Source organism: Idiotropiscis lumnitzeri, chromosome 3 (genome assembly GCF_059441095.1).
Source record: "Idiotropiscis lumnitzeri isolate Australia: NSW breed Sydney's pygmy pipehorse chromosome 3, RoL_Ilum_1.0, whole genome shotgun sequence".
NCBI classification, from domain to species: Eukaryota; Metazoa; Chordata; class Actinopteri; order Syngnathiformes; family Syngnathidae; genus Idiotropiscis; species Idiotropiscis lumnitzeri.
In genome coordinates, this window is record NC_142393.1 from 28213514 (window position 1) to 28226777 (window position 13264).

The window sequence follows — 13264 nt, forward strand, 5'->3', positions numbered from 1 at the left end:
AAAGCTGAACTATAAAATCTGCTCTAATATGAAAAGGAAGCCAATTGCAGGAGGCTAATACTGGAGTAAAATGACCCAGTTAGAACCTGAGCTGTTGCGTTTTGGACAAGTTGCAGACCTCAGGCATTTTTTTTAAGTAAACCAGTTGGAAAAGAATGACTCAAAATGTCTGCACCTATATTTGTGAAGATTGATCTGTTATTAGGGATTTTCCTTCGATGGAAAAAAGCCAAATGTGTTGCCTTTTTAAAATGGACCTTAAATGGAAACAAGAGCTCAATGAAAAATATATATATAAATATATATGTTTCTTGCAACCAATCGTGCAGTCATCAAAATACAGGGTAAAAGATTTTAAAAAATGTTTTAATATTTTTTAACGGTCCAATCGGAATCATTTCAGTCTTTTCTGGGTTTAGAAGTAAAAGAAAAAAATTTTGATAACCAGGCCCTCACAGCTGCCAAACAAAATGTGAGTTTGTCAAAGCCAGACCAATTTCCCTTTGGTAACTGGCATATATAATTGCAAACTATCTGCGCAACAATGAAATGAAATCCCAAAATAGCGCCCAGTTGGGCTACGTATAATGAAAAGGGCAGTGGGCCAAGGACAGAGCCCTGTGGGACCCCATGTTCAACTGAGCACAAAAAGAAAATCCATTGTCATTAAAAAAAAAAACACATTGAGCTCTCCCGGACTGATAAGAGCCCAACCAATTGGCACAAGTCCTGAGACCAAAATAGAGTTCCCGAACATGTCCAATAGAAAGCAATGATCAACAGAGATCCAATAATAGAAGAGCAAATGTTGAATCAAAATCTAGTGATAATAGTAATCATTCACTACATTTGTGTGGAGACAGTACACAACACTCAGAGCTCTATTTTCGTGACTGACGCAAATCCGGCACAGCGTGCGGCGTAAATCAGTGTAGAGGCATGCTAGACCGGGTGTTGGTCATTTTGCAGACTCGCGCAAGCCGGTTCCTTTCAAAAATGGCGGTTTGTGCGTTCAGTGTGCCCAGTGGTCACAGTATGCTTCAAGCAAACACTCAACTTTTAGATTAGGCCTCATTGACCCCTGATTGTGTGACTTAAGATAGAATTGTTTGCTGCTGTAACTTTGCACTTGCCAAGGCTTTGCATTTCCTATCCAGTGCACCTTTTGTACACTTAGAGCAGTTAAAATTAGTCAAGACCAAGTTTGGTACAATTTGTTTAGGATGTCATGCCCTGTGTCGATGGTGATTAAAGACAGCATTTTGATGCTGTTTGACAGGCCTGCTCCGCAAATTGAAACTTTTTCAGGTTCGGACCTTTGGTCTAAGAACTCCCTTGCGGCCAGACCCCTCCGAATTATAATTGACCATCTCTGGCCTACAGTATAGATGATTTAGTGTCTTCAGTTCACCTAACATGCATGTTTTGGAGTGCCGGAGGAAGCTGGCTCACCCACAGATTAAAAGACGTAACCTACCAACTGTGAAACAGACAAGCCAACACAAAAGTGGGCACACTTTTCAGCTCAATAGCTACATTTTATTTTTAAAATGGACAGATGGGTCCGGTCATTCAATTAAAAAAAATCTGATAAAAATCCAATGAGTATGTTAATTGTAATAGTATATCCATCCATTATCTGTACCGCTTGTCCTCACAACGGTCGTGGGGTTGCCAGAGCCTATACCAGCTATCTTCGGGTACTAGGCGGGGTACATCCTGAACTGGTTGTCAGCTAATCGCAGGGCACATGCACAACCATCCACACTCACACTTTTTTTTTATATATAAATTTCACACTAAAGTTATTCTCAAATTATTTAATGAGGTAAATCCGTTTAAAAAAATACCAAATTAACAAAGATTTTTATATTCATAATATTTTAATGAACTAATTGAAAAAAGAATAAAATAATGCCTTACTTTTACCACCCATTGCTAACCACTACTCCAACTTTGCAGGAATCATGAAATAGGCAACAACATGAAAATTTGAATAGATAAAAACCCTGAATGTCAGTAATCATACTGAGAATGCTTTGTACTATCACGTACGTACACAATACAGTATTAATATATTCCCTTTGCGTTTACTGCTAACTAGATGGGTTGTGGGTAGTTCCAAATACAACCACTGGATGTCGCTGTTGTATCATTCATACAATTTCTCCTGACTCCAGAACTCATTCAGTTGCCCTCTTCTTAAAACAATTGTTTGATTTTGATATTTTGGAATCTATCGATAGTGAAGTAGCACCCACCTCATAGTGTAAAGCAGAGTGCCATCATCAGTGAGTCTCAGCAGCTTGTTTGGCGTGGTCATGTTGTGAGCAATGGACTTCTTGCCATTGAGGAAGAACGTGTCAGGTGTCCAAATGTTACTGGCGAGCAGGTTGTTCAAGGACAACTTCTCCATCGGCCCTTTGAAGCACAGGCGCTCGTCCTTCCAAGTTTGGCGGAAGAACACATCAATGGTGTATTCCTGGGAGGAAACACCAAAGAGAATGAGAAAAATAAGACCAACAACATTTAAGACAGTTCTTCTTCTTCGCTTTCTTAAATCCACTCTTACCGACATAGGAAGAGATCAAAGTGAGAAGCGGGAATCAGTGAGGAATATGAGTCAGTGAAATATGGACTCTTCCCTGTATTTTCTCCAGGAGACACAAATTTCATTCAAGCAAACTAACCCGACAGTTCACACACTTGATGTGGGACACTGATGCCTCTCATAACTCTGCTATTAATCACACACTCTAGGAAACAAGGACACAAGGAGGAAAAAAGGAGATTCTATTTTCTAGGGTCTCATTGTCATTTGCTAGTGTCAATTTGTACTCTGGAAAGTTAGTTTTGACAGTTTATATCCAACTATTCTTCATCATGGAAAAAATAGTCCAAACGATTTACTTACAATTAGCCTCATGCAGGACGTTAGACTTGATTGTGAAACATACCCATATCTGATCATTGCCTTTTCAGAAAGTGCCACGGATACTAGAGCACCTATTAAAATATAATAATAGAGAATTATCCCTCCTCATTTTTTTCTTCATCATGTGGAACTTTAAAGTTCATAAGAGATTGGCTTATTGAGGGCATGAATCATTCGGAACACGTTGGAGAGGGACAGCCCCAAGTGATTAAAATTTCATCATGGGAATAGAATCAGCAGGAATAAATTAACTACAACTATATGACCTATATGAAGGTGAACTCACCATTTCTGTGTCAGACACTGGGCCAAAGCTTGTGACAAAAATATCTGTCTTGATCTCTGTGACGTTCTCTGTTGAGAGAACATGGAGAAAGCTTCACAACTGGGCCTAAATTTGGAACTCCATCGAAGGATTTAATTATTTATTTATTGTAGAAGAGCAAAAGATACAACATTCAAAGAAGATATCCAATCCAACTCTGTTAAGCACTTTGCTACAAAAAAATGGAAACAATTACAACACAAATTAAGTATAGAAAGCAACAGCAGTAAAATTAAATAAAGTATAAGAACTGCACTTTATAAGGACAACGAAAACAATACTCACACAAACAATGGCAAATTTCAGTGTGGCGTTAAGCATTATTTAAAAAGTATCATATTCAAGGCTACTCTAGAGTTTGTAATAAACTGCAGCTGATTTTTTTTAATTGTTCTGCCAGTGTTGTTCTTGACTGGCTGGCTCTTAATTGGAAGCCAATTTATTACAAAATGCACAGTCTGTTAGAGCTGAGCCTCCTTAGCGAAAAACAAGACTAAATGGCAATTTCACAATAAGGTGCGGTTATAGCAAGTCTTTATACATAAAAAATATTCTAGACTCCTTCTAGTTAAAAAATACTGTTTAATATTTAAGTATAAAATGGGAAAATGTATCAGGAGTTCGAAAATGTACAATATTTTTCTTGTAACGTGATTGACGTAAGAGTCTGTGTCATAATAAAATCTAGGGCACTGTGTAACACCCAAAAAATTCCTCCTCAATGCACATTGTTTTGTTTGTAGCAAGCTCAGATTGTCATTAGACAATCGTCCAAAGAACTGGACTGAGGCTTTGAATGTTTTCTGCCTCTGTAGTTACTTTGTGTATCCTCTCAAAATAACTAAAGGGGGACAAGGAATAACAAAGCACATTAAGAGACCGGCATGTTGTTAGCTCAAGGTTGAAAAGCTTTCAGTGCACCACCTCATAGAAAAAAGAAATATCTTCAAATGGCAGTACGTATCAAATCTCAAGGTTTGCTCCTGTTGCCAAGGCGAACATTGTGATAATGCTCGCCTTGGCAACAGGACGAAACACTCAGATTGTGCTAGCAGCAAGTGACGCACCCTCTCATCAGTGAAGCCATTTAACTTGCACAATTCAAGCATTCACCTGACAGTGACTTACATTTGCCACAAATTAGTATGTGAATATGTCAACAGGCTCTCAGTAGTGCAGATGGAACATTTCTGCAACTGCTCACTTTAAATGACACATACAGGTGGGATGGATGGATAGATAGATTGATTCAACAACCTCCAAGGCCAGGCCGCAGCCTGTTGTCATAACCATCAAGGAGCCCATCCAGAATCCTTGTGAACACCGTGCTGTTGTCGCTGGTGGCCGACTCCTTTTGAGCCTCCGGGGAGGTTTGACAGCCGCTGCGAAGGGAAAGTTGAAGTCAAAGACACTAAACCACCTTATGTTAGTTGAAGTTGTGTCAAATGTGTGGTTACATTTGGCCAAGAGGGTTGTCTTTTTGTATTGAATTATTAAACACATGTATTGCTTGTAACTGTGAATAGGGACCATTGAAGCTACTGCTTATAAAGTTTTTTTTTTTTTTTTTTTCAAAAAATCTGTTTCAAAAGTTTCTTTCATCAAATTCACTTCAGCAATGACAAGACTGAAGGATCCTTTGGGGTGACACTCATCTGCGACGATATGAAAAATAATTAAATGTATGCTACTCAGTCAGATTTGAAGGTGTTCTTTGAGCCACTGATTAGATTGGGCTATTCTGGTGATTTACTGACAGCACGGCCAAGGATCCTTGTGCACTTAAGGCAGGGTGTAACAGTGCAGCAGGGATACGTCATCAATCAGAGCAAAGGAGGCAGAGCTGAAAGGAAATCTGAGCAAAAGGTCCTCTGACATCTAAGTGCTTTCTTGATCAAATCATTTTGTAATACACCTGAATTCCTTCGAGTAGATGTTGCTTTTGGAAATGCTCTAGCTGGTGTAAGGATCTTGATGTGGGCATGATGCATTTGAGTTAAAGTTGAGTTTTGTTTACCCATTTTGGCATCCACTCAGAAGGAGATTAAGTAGAAGCCACGCCACGCAGGATGACATTCTGCTCACTTTCTTTGCTGCAGGAACATGCACAAACAACAGCAAAATGAAAGCGCAACACTAAAATCAACATTATGCCAAACTGTGTAAACACAGTTTGTAAACTCAGGTGGGACTCCACAACTAAATTAACAGTTTCCCCTCAGAGGAGGCACTTATCAAACCTGTGCTAAGTAAGGCTGCAACTCTTTCCCTCCTCGCCACACTTGGTGGGCATCATGCACCAACGGGGGAGATGATTTCTCCGCAGCATGGCCCTGTTGTGCGACTCAGACTCAGTAACACATCCAACACAAAATTCACTACAGGACCACCACACTCTCTCCCCACTCGAAACCATCTCCGTGCTCCACTCTCTTTGTGAGCGACCTCATCAAATCCCCTTTCACTGCATTTGACAACAGCTCTACTTGTAGTAAGACAGAGGGAACATACCTGAACGCTGCTCCATTCTTCACAGTTGTTTGGGCTGTTCAGCCCCTCTCCCCGAGGAGGGATGAGAATCTTCTGCACCGGTCCAGTCACCAAATCCACAGACTAGTCGCTTGTCTCCTTTTCGTCTATTTGCACCCTCCCTTACTCTCCTTCCTCTCGCTGCTTGTTTGACGATGTTGGAGTAGTATGTTTACATCTCTCTCGCGTGCGGTCGCACTCTTTGCTCACGCTTCACCTCCAGAGGAGCTGCCGCAGTTGCACTCCCGCACTCTGTTCTCCGAGAACATCGGAGTGACTCCACGCTATCGATGTCGTTCGGTGTGACGCCGACTGGTGGTGGAGAAGAAATAAAAGTGCTGCAATGGAGGTCAATAATTTGATCGCAAATGCTTCTTCCCATTGGTGGGGACGGACGCAAAGGAGGGGGCAAATATTCTAAGAGTATGTTCGAAACAACTTCATTCGGGCTAATGCAATTAGTGCACGTGTTCATCCAATATGAAACCGAATTGATGTATTCGAATATTATATATTAATGAACTTTTGATGAGCAAGTAGAACTCGGGATGTACACGACTAGCTTCAAAACAGCTTCATTCGGTAGTTGTCCGTATCAGTTGAATGCTTTATCCAATAGATTAACTATTAACTAACATTTCAGCATTTTTGCATTGAACATAACATATAAAGTTTATTTTTTTAACAAAAACCAAACATTTCTTTTAATTGTTTTAACAAAATTCCACATCCGCAAATCCAAATTTAGTCACTCAATACTTCTCTTCATAATTATCGAGGCAGAAACCAGACAGTATTTAGATTCTATTCTTGAGTCTGTTGCTTTATTTATTTCGATTTTTTGTTTAAAATCACTCTGGCTCTTATTTTTTCTCTGGGTAGTATCTCCGTATTAATAACTGTATTTGGTTTGTTGACGTTAATAAAGTTAAAAAAAAACATTTCGTTTTCTTCTTCTTCTTCTTCGTGTTCTTCTTCTTCTTTTTCCTCTTCTTCTTCTTTTCTCACAATAACCCAGAAGAATGGGAAGAAGAAAATCGTGTAATTTGCATAATTTTAATGGTAGACCTAATAATTACGAATTCTATCCCAAGCGTGTTGTGCTCCAAAGGCCTACTAAACTTTGTGTGGAAAACATTTCATTTACATGTATTCCATCGAGGCTTAATTATTAACTACCTTATTAAAAGTAATTCTTGTGAGAATTTTCTGGCGGTAGCGCTGCCTGAAAAAAGTCCATCTCCACCTCTCGCTGAATATCTCAAAGTGAACTCATCCTGATGGTAGCCATAAGAGGGTACCCGTGTTCCATGTTTCATTGAATACAGTTTTGTATTTGAAATTCATTCTCCTGCCGTTCACCTTCATAAGACACGTTTGAGGAGAAATGTAGAAATGGAGACTGAGAGGAACACGTAGCTATAGAACCATGCGTCTCTTTCATCTGGGGAGGCTGACTTCAGCACCGTGTGGGCAGTGGACAGCTCCTGGAGTGACCAATGATTGTGGAGGGGAAAGAGAAAGGCGAGGGGAGGGAGGGCGGAGGGAGATCTTTTTTTTGGGGGGGGGGGGGGCATGAAGGAAAGAATTCGATTTTTTTAAAATATAGATTTGTCCTACATAGTGTACTTGTTGAAGTCTTAGACTTAATGATGCTTTCAGGAAGCTGTCAAAAACTTAATTACATCGTGATTGAACAAAAAAAAGTATAAATCAATTCATGAATGTCTACATTCTCGCCGTTGAATTTTTTGTCTGACCTGTTTTTCAGGAATGCTGTTGACGGAAATAAGAAGTTGTTCGCCATCTATGACACAAGCAGGTAAGCAGGTCCAAAACCATAAACCGCACCCACCCACTACCCTTCTCCCAAAATCTCTGACTGACCATCGGAATTCTGCTCTTCCCACCCTAAATATTTAGACCAGAGCCGAGATAATGAATCAACCCAGGCAACAAACATCAATCACAATTATCGAGCAATTAGGTTTATTCGTGCAACCAGAACCTCCTAGCGCAGATTGTGTTTGAGTCCTATCATTTTTGAGGAGATAAAGGGGAGGGGGTTGTTGCAGATGGTGTTAGGAACACTGTAAAAAGTGTCAAGAAAAATAATGTGTAATTCAAGAAAACAATAACTTGGAAGTTCTGCATAAAAGACGTGCTGTGGCCACAATGAAATTAATCTGAATGATGATGTTAAGATTTCCCACAAAAGAAAACAAATTTGTCGAAGATGTCACCAGGTTCATCAAACAAATAACACAATCGGGCAACATTAGGAATGATGTATATTTTTTTCAATACTTATCTTAGACGGAATGGCTTGGAGAAAATAGCATGCGGAAATGGTTTTAATTGGAACCAACTGCTGTGGGTAAGATGCTAAATAAATAGCAGGAACGCCCCTGTTGGTGCTACTGGTGGGCATTTCTTGCAGCGTGCAAGTGTTGGGCTCCGTCTCTCATTTGAACGAGACGAGTGCCTTCACCGCCGCCAGCTTCATCAGCAGCAGCCTTTCTCGTCCACCCTCCTCATCAATATGCGCTCCTGAACGCTCAATGCTCCAACACAGTCAGACCAGAGAACCAGTGTCGTCCGGAGAAACGATGTCGGCCCATATTTCACGATTGAGCTGTTGAGTCAAAGCGCGCGCCCCTTTTCTCCAGCCGACTTTTCTCATGGATAATCAATGGATTTGACTGTGATTTGAGAGACTGTTGATCGAAGAGATTCTTGTATTTCGCCACCGCCGCTGCCGTCGTATGTGCTTGTAAACATGTTGACTTTGCACAAGGCTCGCCAATTGCGCGTCTTGTCCGCGCTGGTGGTGGGGTCCATAGTGTGTTGCGCCAAAAGGTGAGCTCTCGCGCGGTGTCGCTAAGTCAAGGTTACTGGCCAGGTTTGCACGATGCACGAGTCACAGTGAAGATTTGTTGTCGTTTCAGCGTCAACGAGCCTGGTAACATGTCATTCGTGAAGGAGACGGTGGATAAACTCCTGAAAGGGTACGACATTCGACTGAGGCCAGACTTTGGAGGTATTCACCCATCATTAAGCCGCCCCAGCAGCTTGATTTTTTTTTAATTTTTTTGAGAGTGGCATTAAGTGTGTTGTGGCCAGGTGTAGAGGTGTCGGCCTACATGCATAATAACGAGCTGTTTAACCTCTTCCAGGGGCCCCAGTAGCAGTCGGGATGAGCATAGACGTGGCCAGCATAGATATGGTGTCTGAAGTCAACATGGTGAGTGGATTTACATTATGAATGCCGCTTGCTTGTGTTTACATAAAATAATGCATCTGCTGCTTTGAAACACAAATGCACTGGCGCTCGTACATAATTACAAATGTAGCCGGTAGTGGTGACGGGTGCCAGTGTAAATCACGGTTTGCCTTTCAGCCTATTATATCGTGTGACGTGCAGCAGATTGGATGGTTTTCTTGGCACTGAACATTTGAATGCTTGCACTCGCAGTACATCATTGTACCTACTACAGTGTTGGCCCCAGGAACAAATACGTTCAAACTTAGGCTCTGTGAGCCAAATCTGGTGATAATGCAATTGCTGAGGATGGAGATTTTTATCCTTACTAAGTGTGGACACGGAATATAAGGGGGTGGAGGGTTCATGAGCGTTGTCACTGTTGTGGGTCTAGGTTGTCTTTTGCAACATTGACAAACACAGATATAACAGTTTGCAAGATTCACTTTTGCCCTGGAAAAGGTACAAACAACAAGAAGTCCAACACATATCCTTATAGTGTAGATTATTCTTGATTTACATTCCAAAAAACAAATTTTGCCCTGGCAAAATAGTGCTACATAGCTCATTCAAGTCATATTAACCTTTACAATCAGCAGCCAGCAGAAGTTTAGCTCACACTTGGTGCTGCTTGTTAACCTCCTGAGCTCGAGGTAACAGTGTACAGGAGCATGCTCTCAGGAGGCCTACTCAGCTGACAGCTATCAGACAATTCCGACCGGCTGCTGCACTAATGAGGCGATGCCGCTTGTCTGTGCCGAGACGTGTATTGTGCGTGCTTTTCCTCTTCTTTAAGATTTGAGGCTGCTCCGAAAACATTTGCAGACAATGACCTAAATTGCATCAGAAATGGGATTGCACTGTCTCACACTATCCGGCTGTTTTTTTCAAACGCTTCGTGTGAATTAAAAGACTTAATCAAGTATATTTGGTTGAGGTCTAGCTTTAGAAGAAACACTATCAGCACTGACACATTGCACGGTGGTCTGGCTCATGGTCAACACAGAGGTTGGTGGTTGGATCCCTGTCCATCGTGACCATATTAAAGTGGACTTGAACAAGATACTGAACCTACAGTTGCGCCTGATGCTGCATCATCAATAGGCAAATGAGGAAACAGTTTTAAAGCACTTTGAGTACCTAGTAAGTAGAAAAGCGCGATACAAGTGAAAACCCATTTACCATTTACAAGGGCCGTTACATGTGTGCAGTTGAAGGAAGCACCGTTGTCCATCTGCTGGGCCCACGACTTTCTGAAATGTTTGGTTCAGCAGAGCACATCAGACCAGTGCAGCTTTGCTATGTGCTGCACCGCAAAGGGGCGTATGCGTGGGTGGCCAGTGATCAATACTAATGACTCGATGATTACTTCACCAGGTGATTGCAGTTTCAACCACTCATTCCTATAGCAACCTCTGCATCCAGTGAGATTACATTTATGTGCCACTAATTTCTTCTGATGAATAGTGTTTCGGGGATTGATGTGTGGATTAGAATCAGTCGATATCACACTTTATCTCACCGAGGTGCAAAGCCAATATTAGCCAGTTATCACTTCTGATTTATGAGAATTTGTCCAGGAAATAACTGGACTACTAATCAGCCAAGTGAGGCATGTGAATGTTTTGCTTACATTATTAGTACAATAATGCAATTTAACCTCATTATTATTGTAGGAGTTATATCAGTGCAAGGATTTATTATGATACTTATTTTTGAGTTACATGCGTTTTGCTGTGGTGCATAAATTGCGCTCATTTTCAGCGCATTCCCTCTTTACCCAATCAAAAAAAAAAAAAATCATGGCCTTGCCATAAATTAGGTCAGGGTTCATACGAGGGAAAGAAATAATGACTGTGACACTGTCATGCTTTATCCAGCCAGCAGCAGAGTCACAGCTCTCGGTGCCATCTCTGGAGTAAAGCCTTTCAAAATGGTCACTTGCCTGTATTTGCTTGTGTACAATTCTAGCCACAAAATATAGCAGCCAGACACAGAGGACCAAGGACACTCATCACAAACTGGTTCTTAAAGTTCAGGACTATTCGAAACATGTACTGCTTGTCGTGCAAAAAAAAATAATTATTGTTTCAGCAGAAACAATTGTAAATGTTAAAGAATATAGTTAGTGGTGTTCAAGTTATCAATTCTAGTTCCTTCCTTTATAACTCCTGTCCTCATGATACACCTCCACAATCAGGCTTTATGAAATGTTCTGCTTTTACTAAGATAATAATGCTTAGTTTTGATTGACATCATTAGAGAAGCATGCATTTATTGTGGGTGTGAATATGGGAGCTGTTTCTAATATTTTGACGACCTTGTTTGGTGGGGTACCAAGCCCACTAATATGGGCTGTTCAGTCCACGTACCACCAATGCCAGAGTTTGGTCCGCAATCAGATTTGTTTCCAGCGAGGGTTGGACTCCGCCAAGGCTGCCCTTTGTCACAGATTGTGTTCAAAACGTTGATGGACAGAATTTACAGGCGCAGTTGAAGCAATGAGGGAGTCTGGTTTGGTGGCCTCAATATTGCATCGCTGCCTTTTGGGGACGATGCGGTACTGTTAGCATCTTCAAGCCGTGAACTCTTACTGCAGCGGTTCACAGCCGAGTGTGAAGCAGTTGCGATCAAGATCAGCACCTCCAAATCTAAGACCATGGTTCTCAGTCGGAAAAGGGTGGCGTACCCTCTCCAGGTCGGGGATGAGATCATTCCCCAAGTGAAGGAGTTCAAGTATGTTGGGGTTTTGTTCACGAGTGAGGGTGAGATGGAGCGCGAGATCGGCAGGCGGATGGGTGTAGCGTCTGCTGTGATGCGGACGCTGTATCGGTCTGCCATGCTGAAGAAGGAACTCAGCCAAAAGGTGAAGCTATCGATTTACTGGTCGATCTACGTGTCTACCCTCCCCTTTGGTCACTAGCTGTGGGTTGTGACTGAAAGAACAAGATCTTGAATACAAGAATGAGTTTCCTCCGCAGGGTTCCAGGCTTTCCATTAGAGATAGGGTGAGAAGCTCGGTCATCCATGGGGGAATCACAGTTGAGTCGCTGCTCCTCCACGTTGAGAGGAGCCAGATGAGGTGGCTCGGGCATCTGATTCGGACCCCTCCAGGAAGTATCCCCGGTGAGGTGGCCCTGAGGACACGCTCGATAGACCATGTTTGCCGGCTGACCAAGGAAAGCCTGGGTAGCCCTCCCGAAGCGCTAGAACATGCGGCTGAGGTGAGGGAAGTCGGGGCTTCCCTGCTGAAGCTGCTGCCGACACGACCCGATCCCCGGATAAGCGCCAGACAATGAATGGATGAATGGGCGTTGTTTATACACATATAGGAAGGCCGTCATGAACCGCAGTTTCAGACTCGTGCAAACTACGCCTACGGTAAAAACCGCGTCAGTAAATCAATGAATACCTGTTAGACAAAAGAAGAGCAAAATGTCCTTCAACATGCGACACAGCTGCATAGTTCAACTTGGGCCTTCTACGTGCAGTTTGCATTTTCTCTTTGTGCTTGTGTGGGTTGTCTCCAGGTACTCCGGCTTCCACCCACAGTGCAAAAACTTTTAGTACACGCCGAATACACTGAAAAGCAAATGATTCAGATAGGCCACAATTTACTCAGATAATAACACTCAGTTTTGAATGACACATTTACAGAGGGATTCATTCGGCAGTATGTTAATTATTTCTATAGTTGGAATTTGCACCACTGGAAAACTGAACTGCATTTTACTTTGTCTTCAAATCTTTGGGCTACATTATATTGCGAAATAGGAAAGTCAAAATAATAGATGCAGTTCTCAGCGTGAAGTAGCTTTTGATACAGCTGTTTTGGCGCTCATTGGGCATACCTAATGAAGTGTGTGGCCAGTAAAAATATATTCTCTAGACATTTTCCTTATTTGCAAGTCTGCCCTATGTTGATTAAATGAACTGCAGATCGAATCAAGTCTGGCAGAAAATCAAGAGTGTAAGAAATATGGGAGGAGAGAGAGGGAGAGCTGTGAGATGTAAATATTTATTGAAACAGAAAACAGCACAGTAAGAGCATCTGGCACAGCAGGTACGCTGATGTCGCTTTCCCACTGCCCTTTACGAGGGCGCAAGCTCCTCACCCAGCAGATGTGAAAAGGGCCTCGATGAGGCGCACTAATTACCTCCGAAATTTGTTTGGGGTTCACAGGGGGCACGTGGGGACAAGATCAGAGCCAGG

General features: G+C 42.0%; 2 protein-coding genes across 4 annotated transcripts in view; one reads left to right on the forward strand and one right to left on the reverse strand.

The window, feature by feature from the left end:
• Positions 1-6294, reverse strand: part of LOC148340714 (gamma-aminobutyric acid receptor subunit alpha-5-like) — a 29605-nt gene extending 23311 nt beyond the window's left edge. Inside the window, exons 1-5 of the mRNA XM_088290832.1 lie at positions 5772-6294; positions 5278-5353; positions 4518-4642; positions 3222-3289; positions 2262-2482 (exon numbers count right to left, since the gene is read on the reverse strand). Coding sequence (XP_088146958.1) covers positions 2262-2482; positions 3222-3289; positions 4518-4642; positions 5278-5353; positions 5772-5787 — 506 coding nt within the window. The 5' untranslated portion in view covers positions 5788-6294. The remainder of the gene's footprint in view (positions 1-2261; positions 2483-3221; positions 3290-4517; positions 4643-5277; positions 5354-5771) is intronic.
• LOC148340715 (gamma-aminobutyric acid receptor subunit beta-3-like) overlaps positions 1-13264 on the forward strand; it is a 66326-nt gene that overhangs the window by 19522 nt on the left and 33540 nt on the right. For 2 of the 3 annotated variants that reach the window (XM_088290829.1, XM_088290830.1), the window contains exons 2-4: positions 7561-7611; positions 8738-8829; positions 8966-9033. In XM_088290829.1, the coding sequence (XP_088146955.1) occupies positions 7561-7611; positions 8738-8829; positions 8966-9033 (211 nt within the window). Of the gene's footprint in view, positions 1-7560; positions 7612-8245; positions 8649-8737; positions 8830-8965; positions 9034-13264 lie in introns of those variants that run through there. The other variant, XM_088290831.1, reaches the window with a different exon arrangement.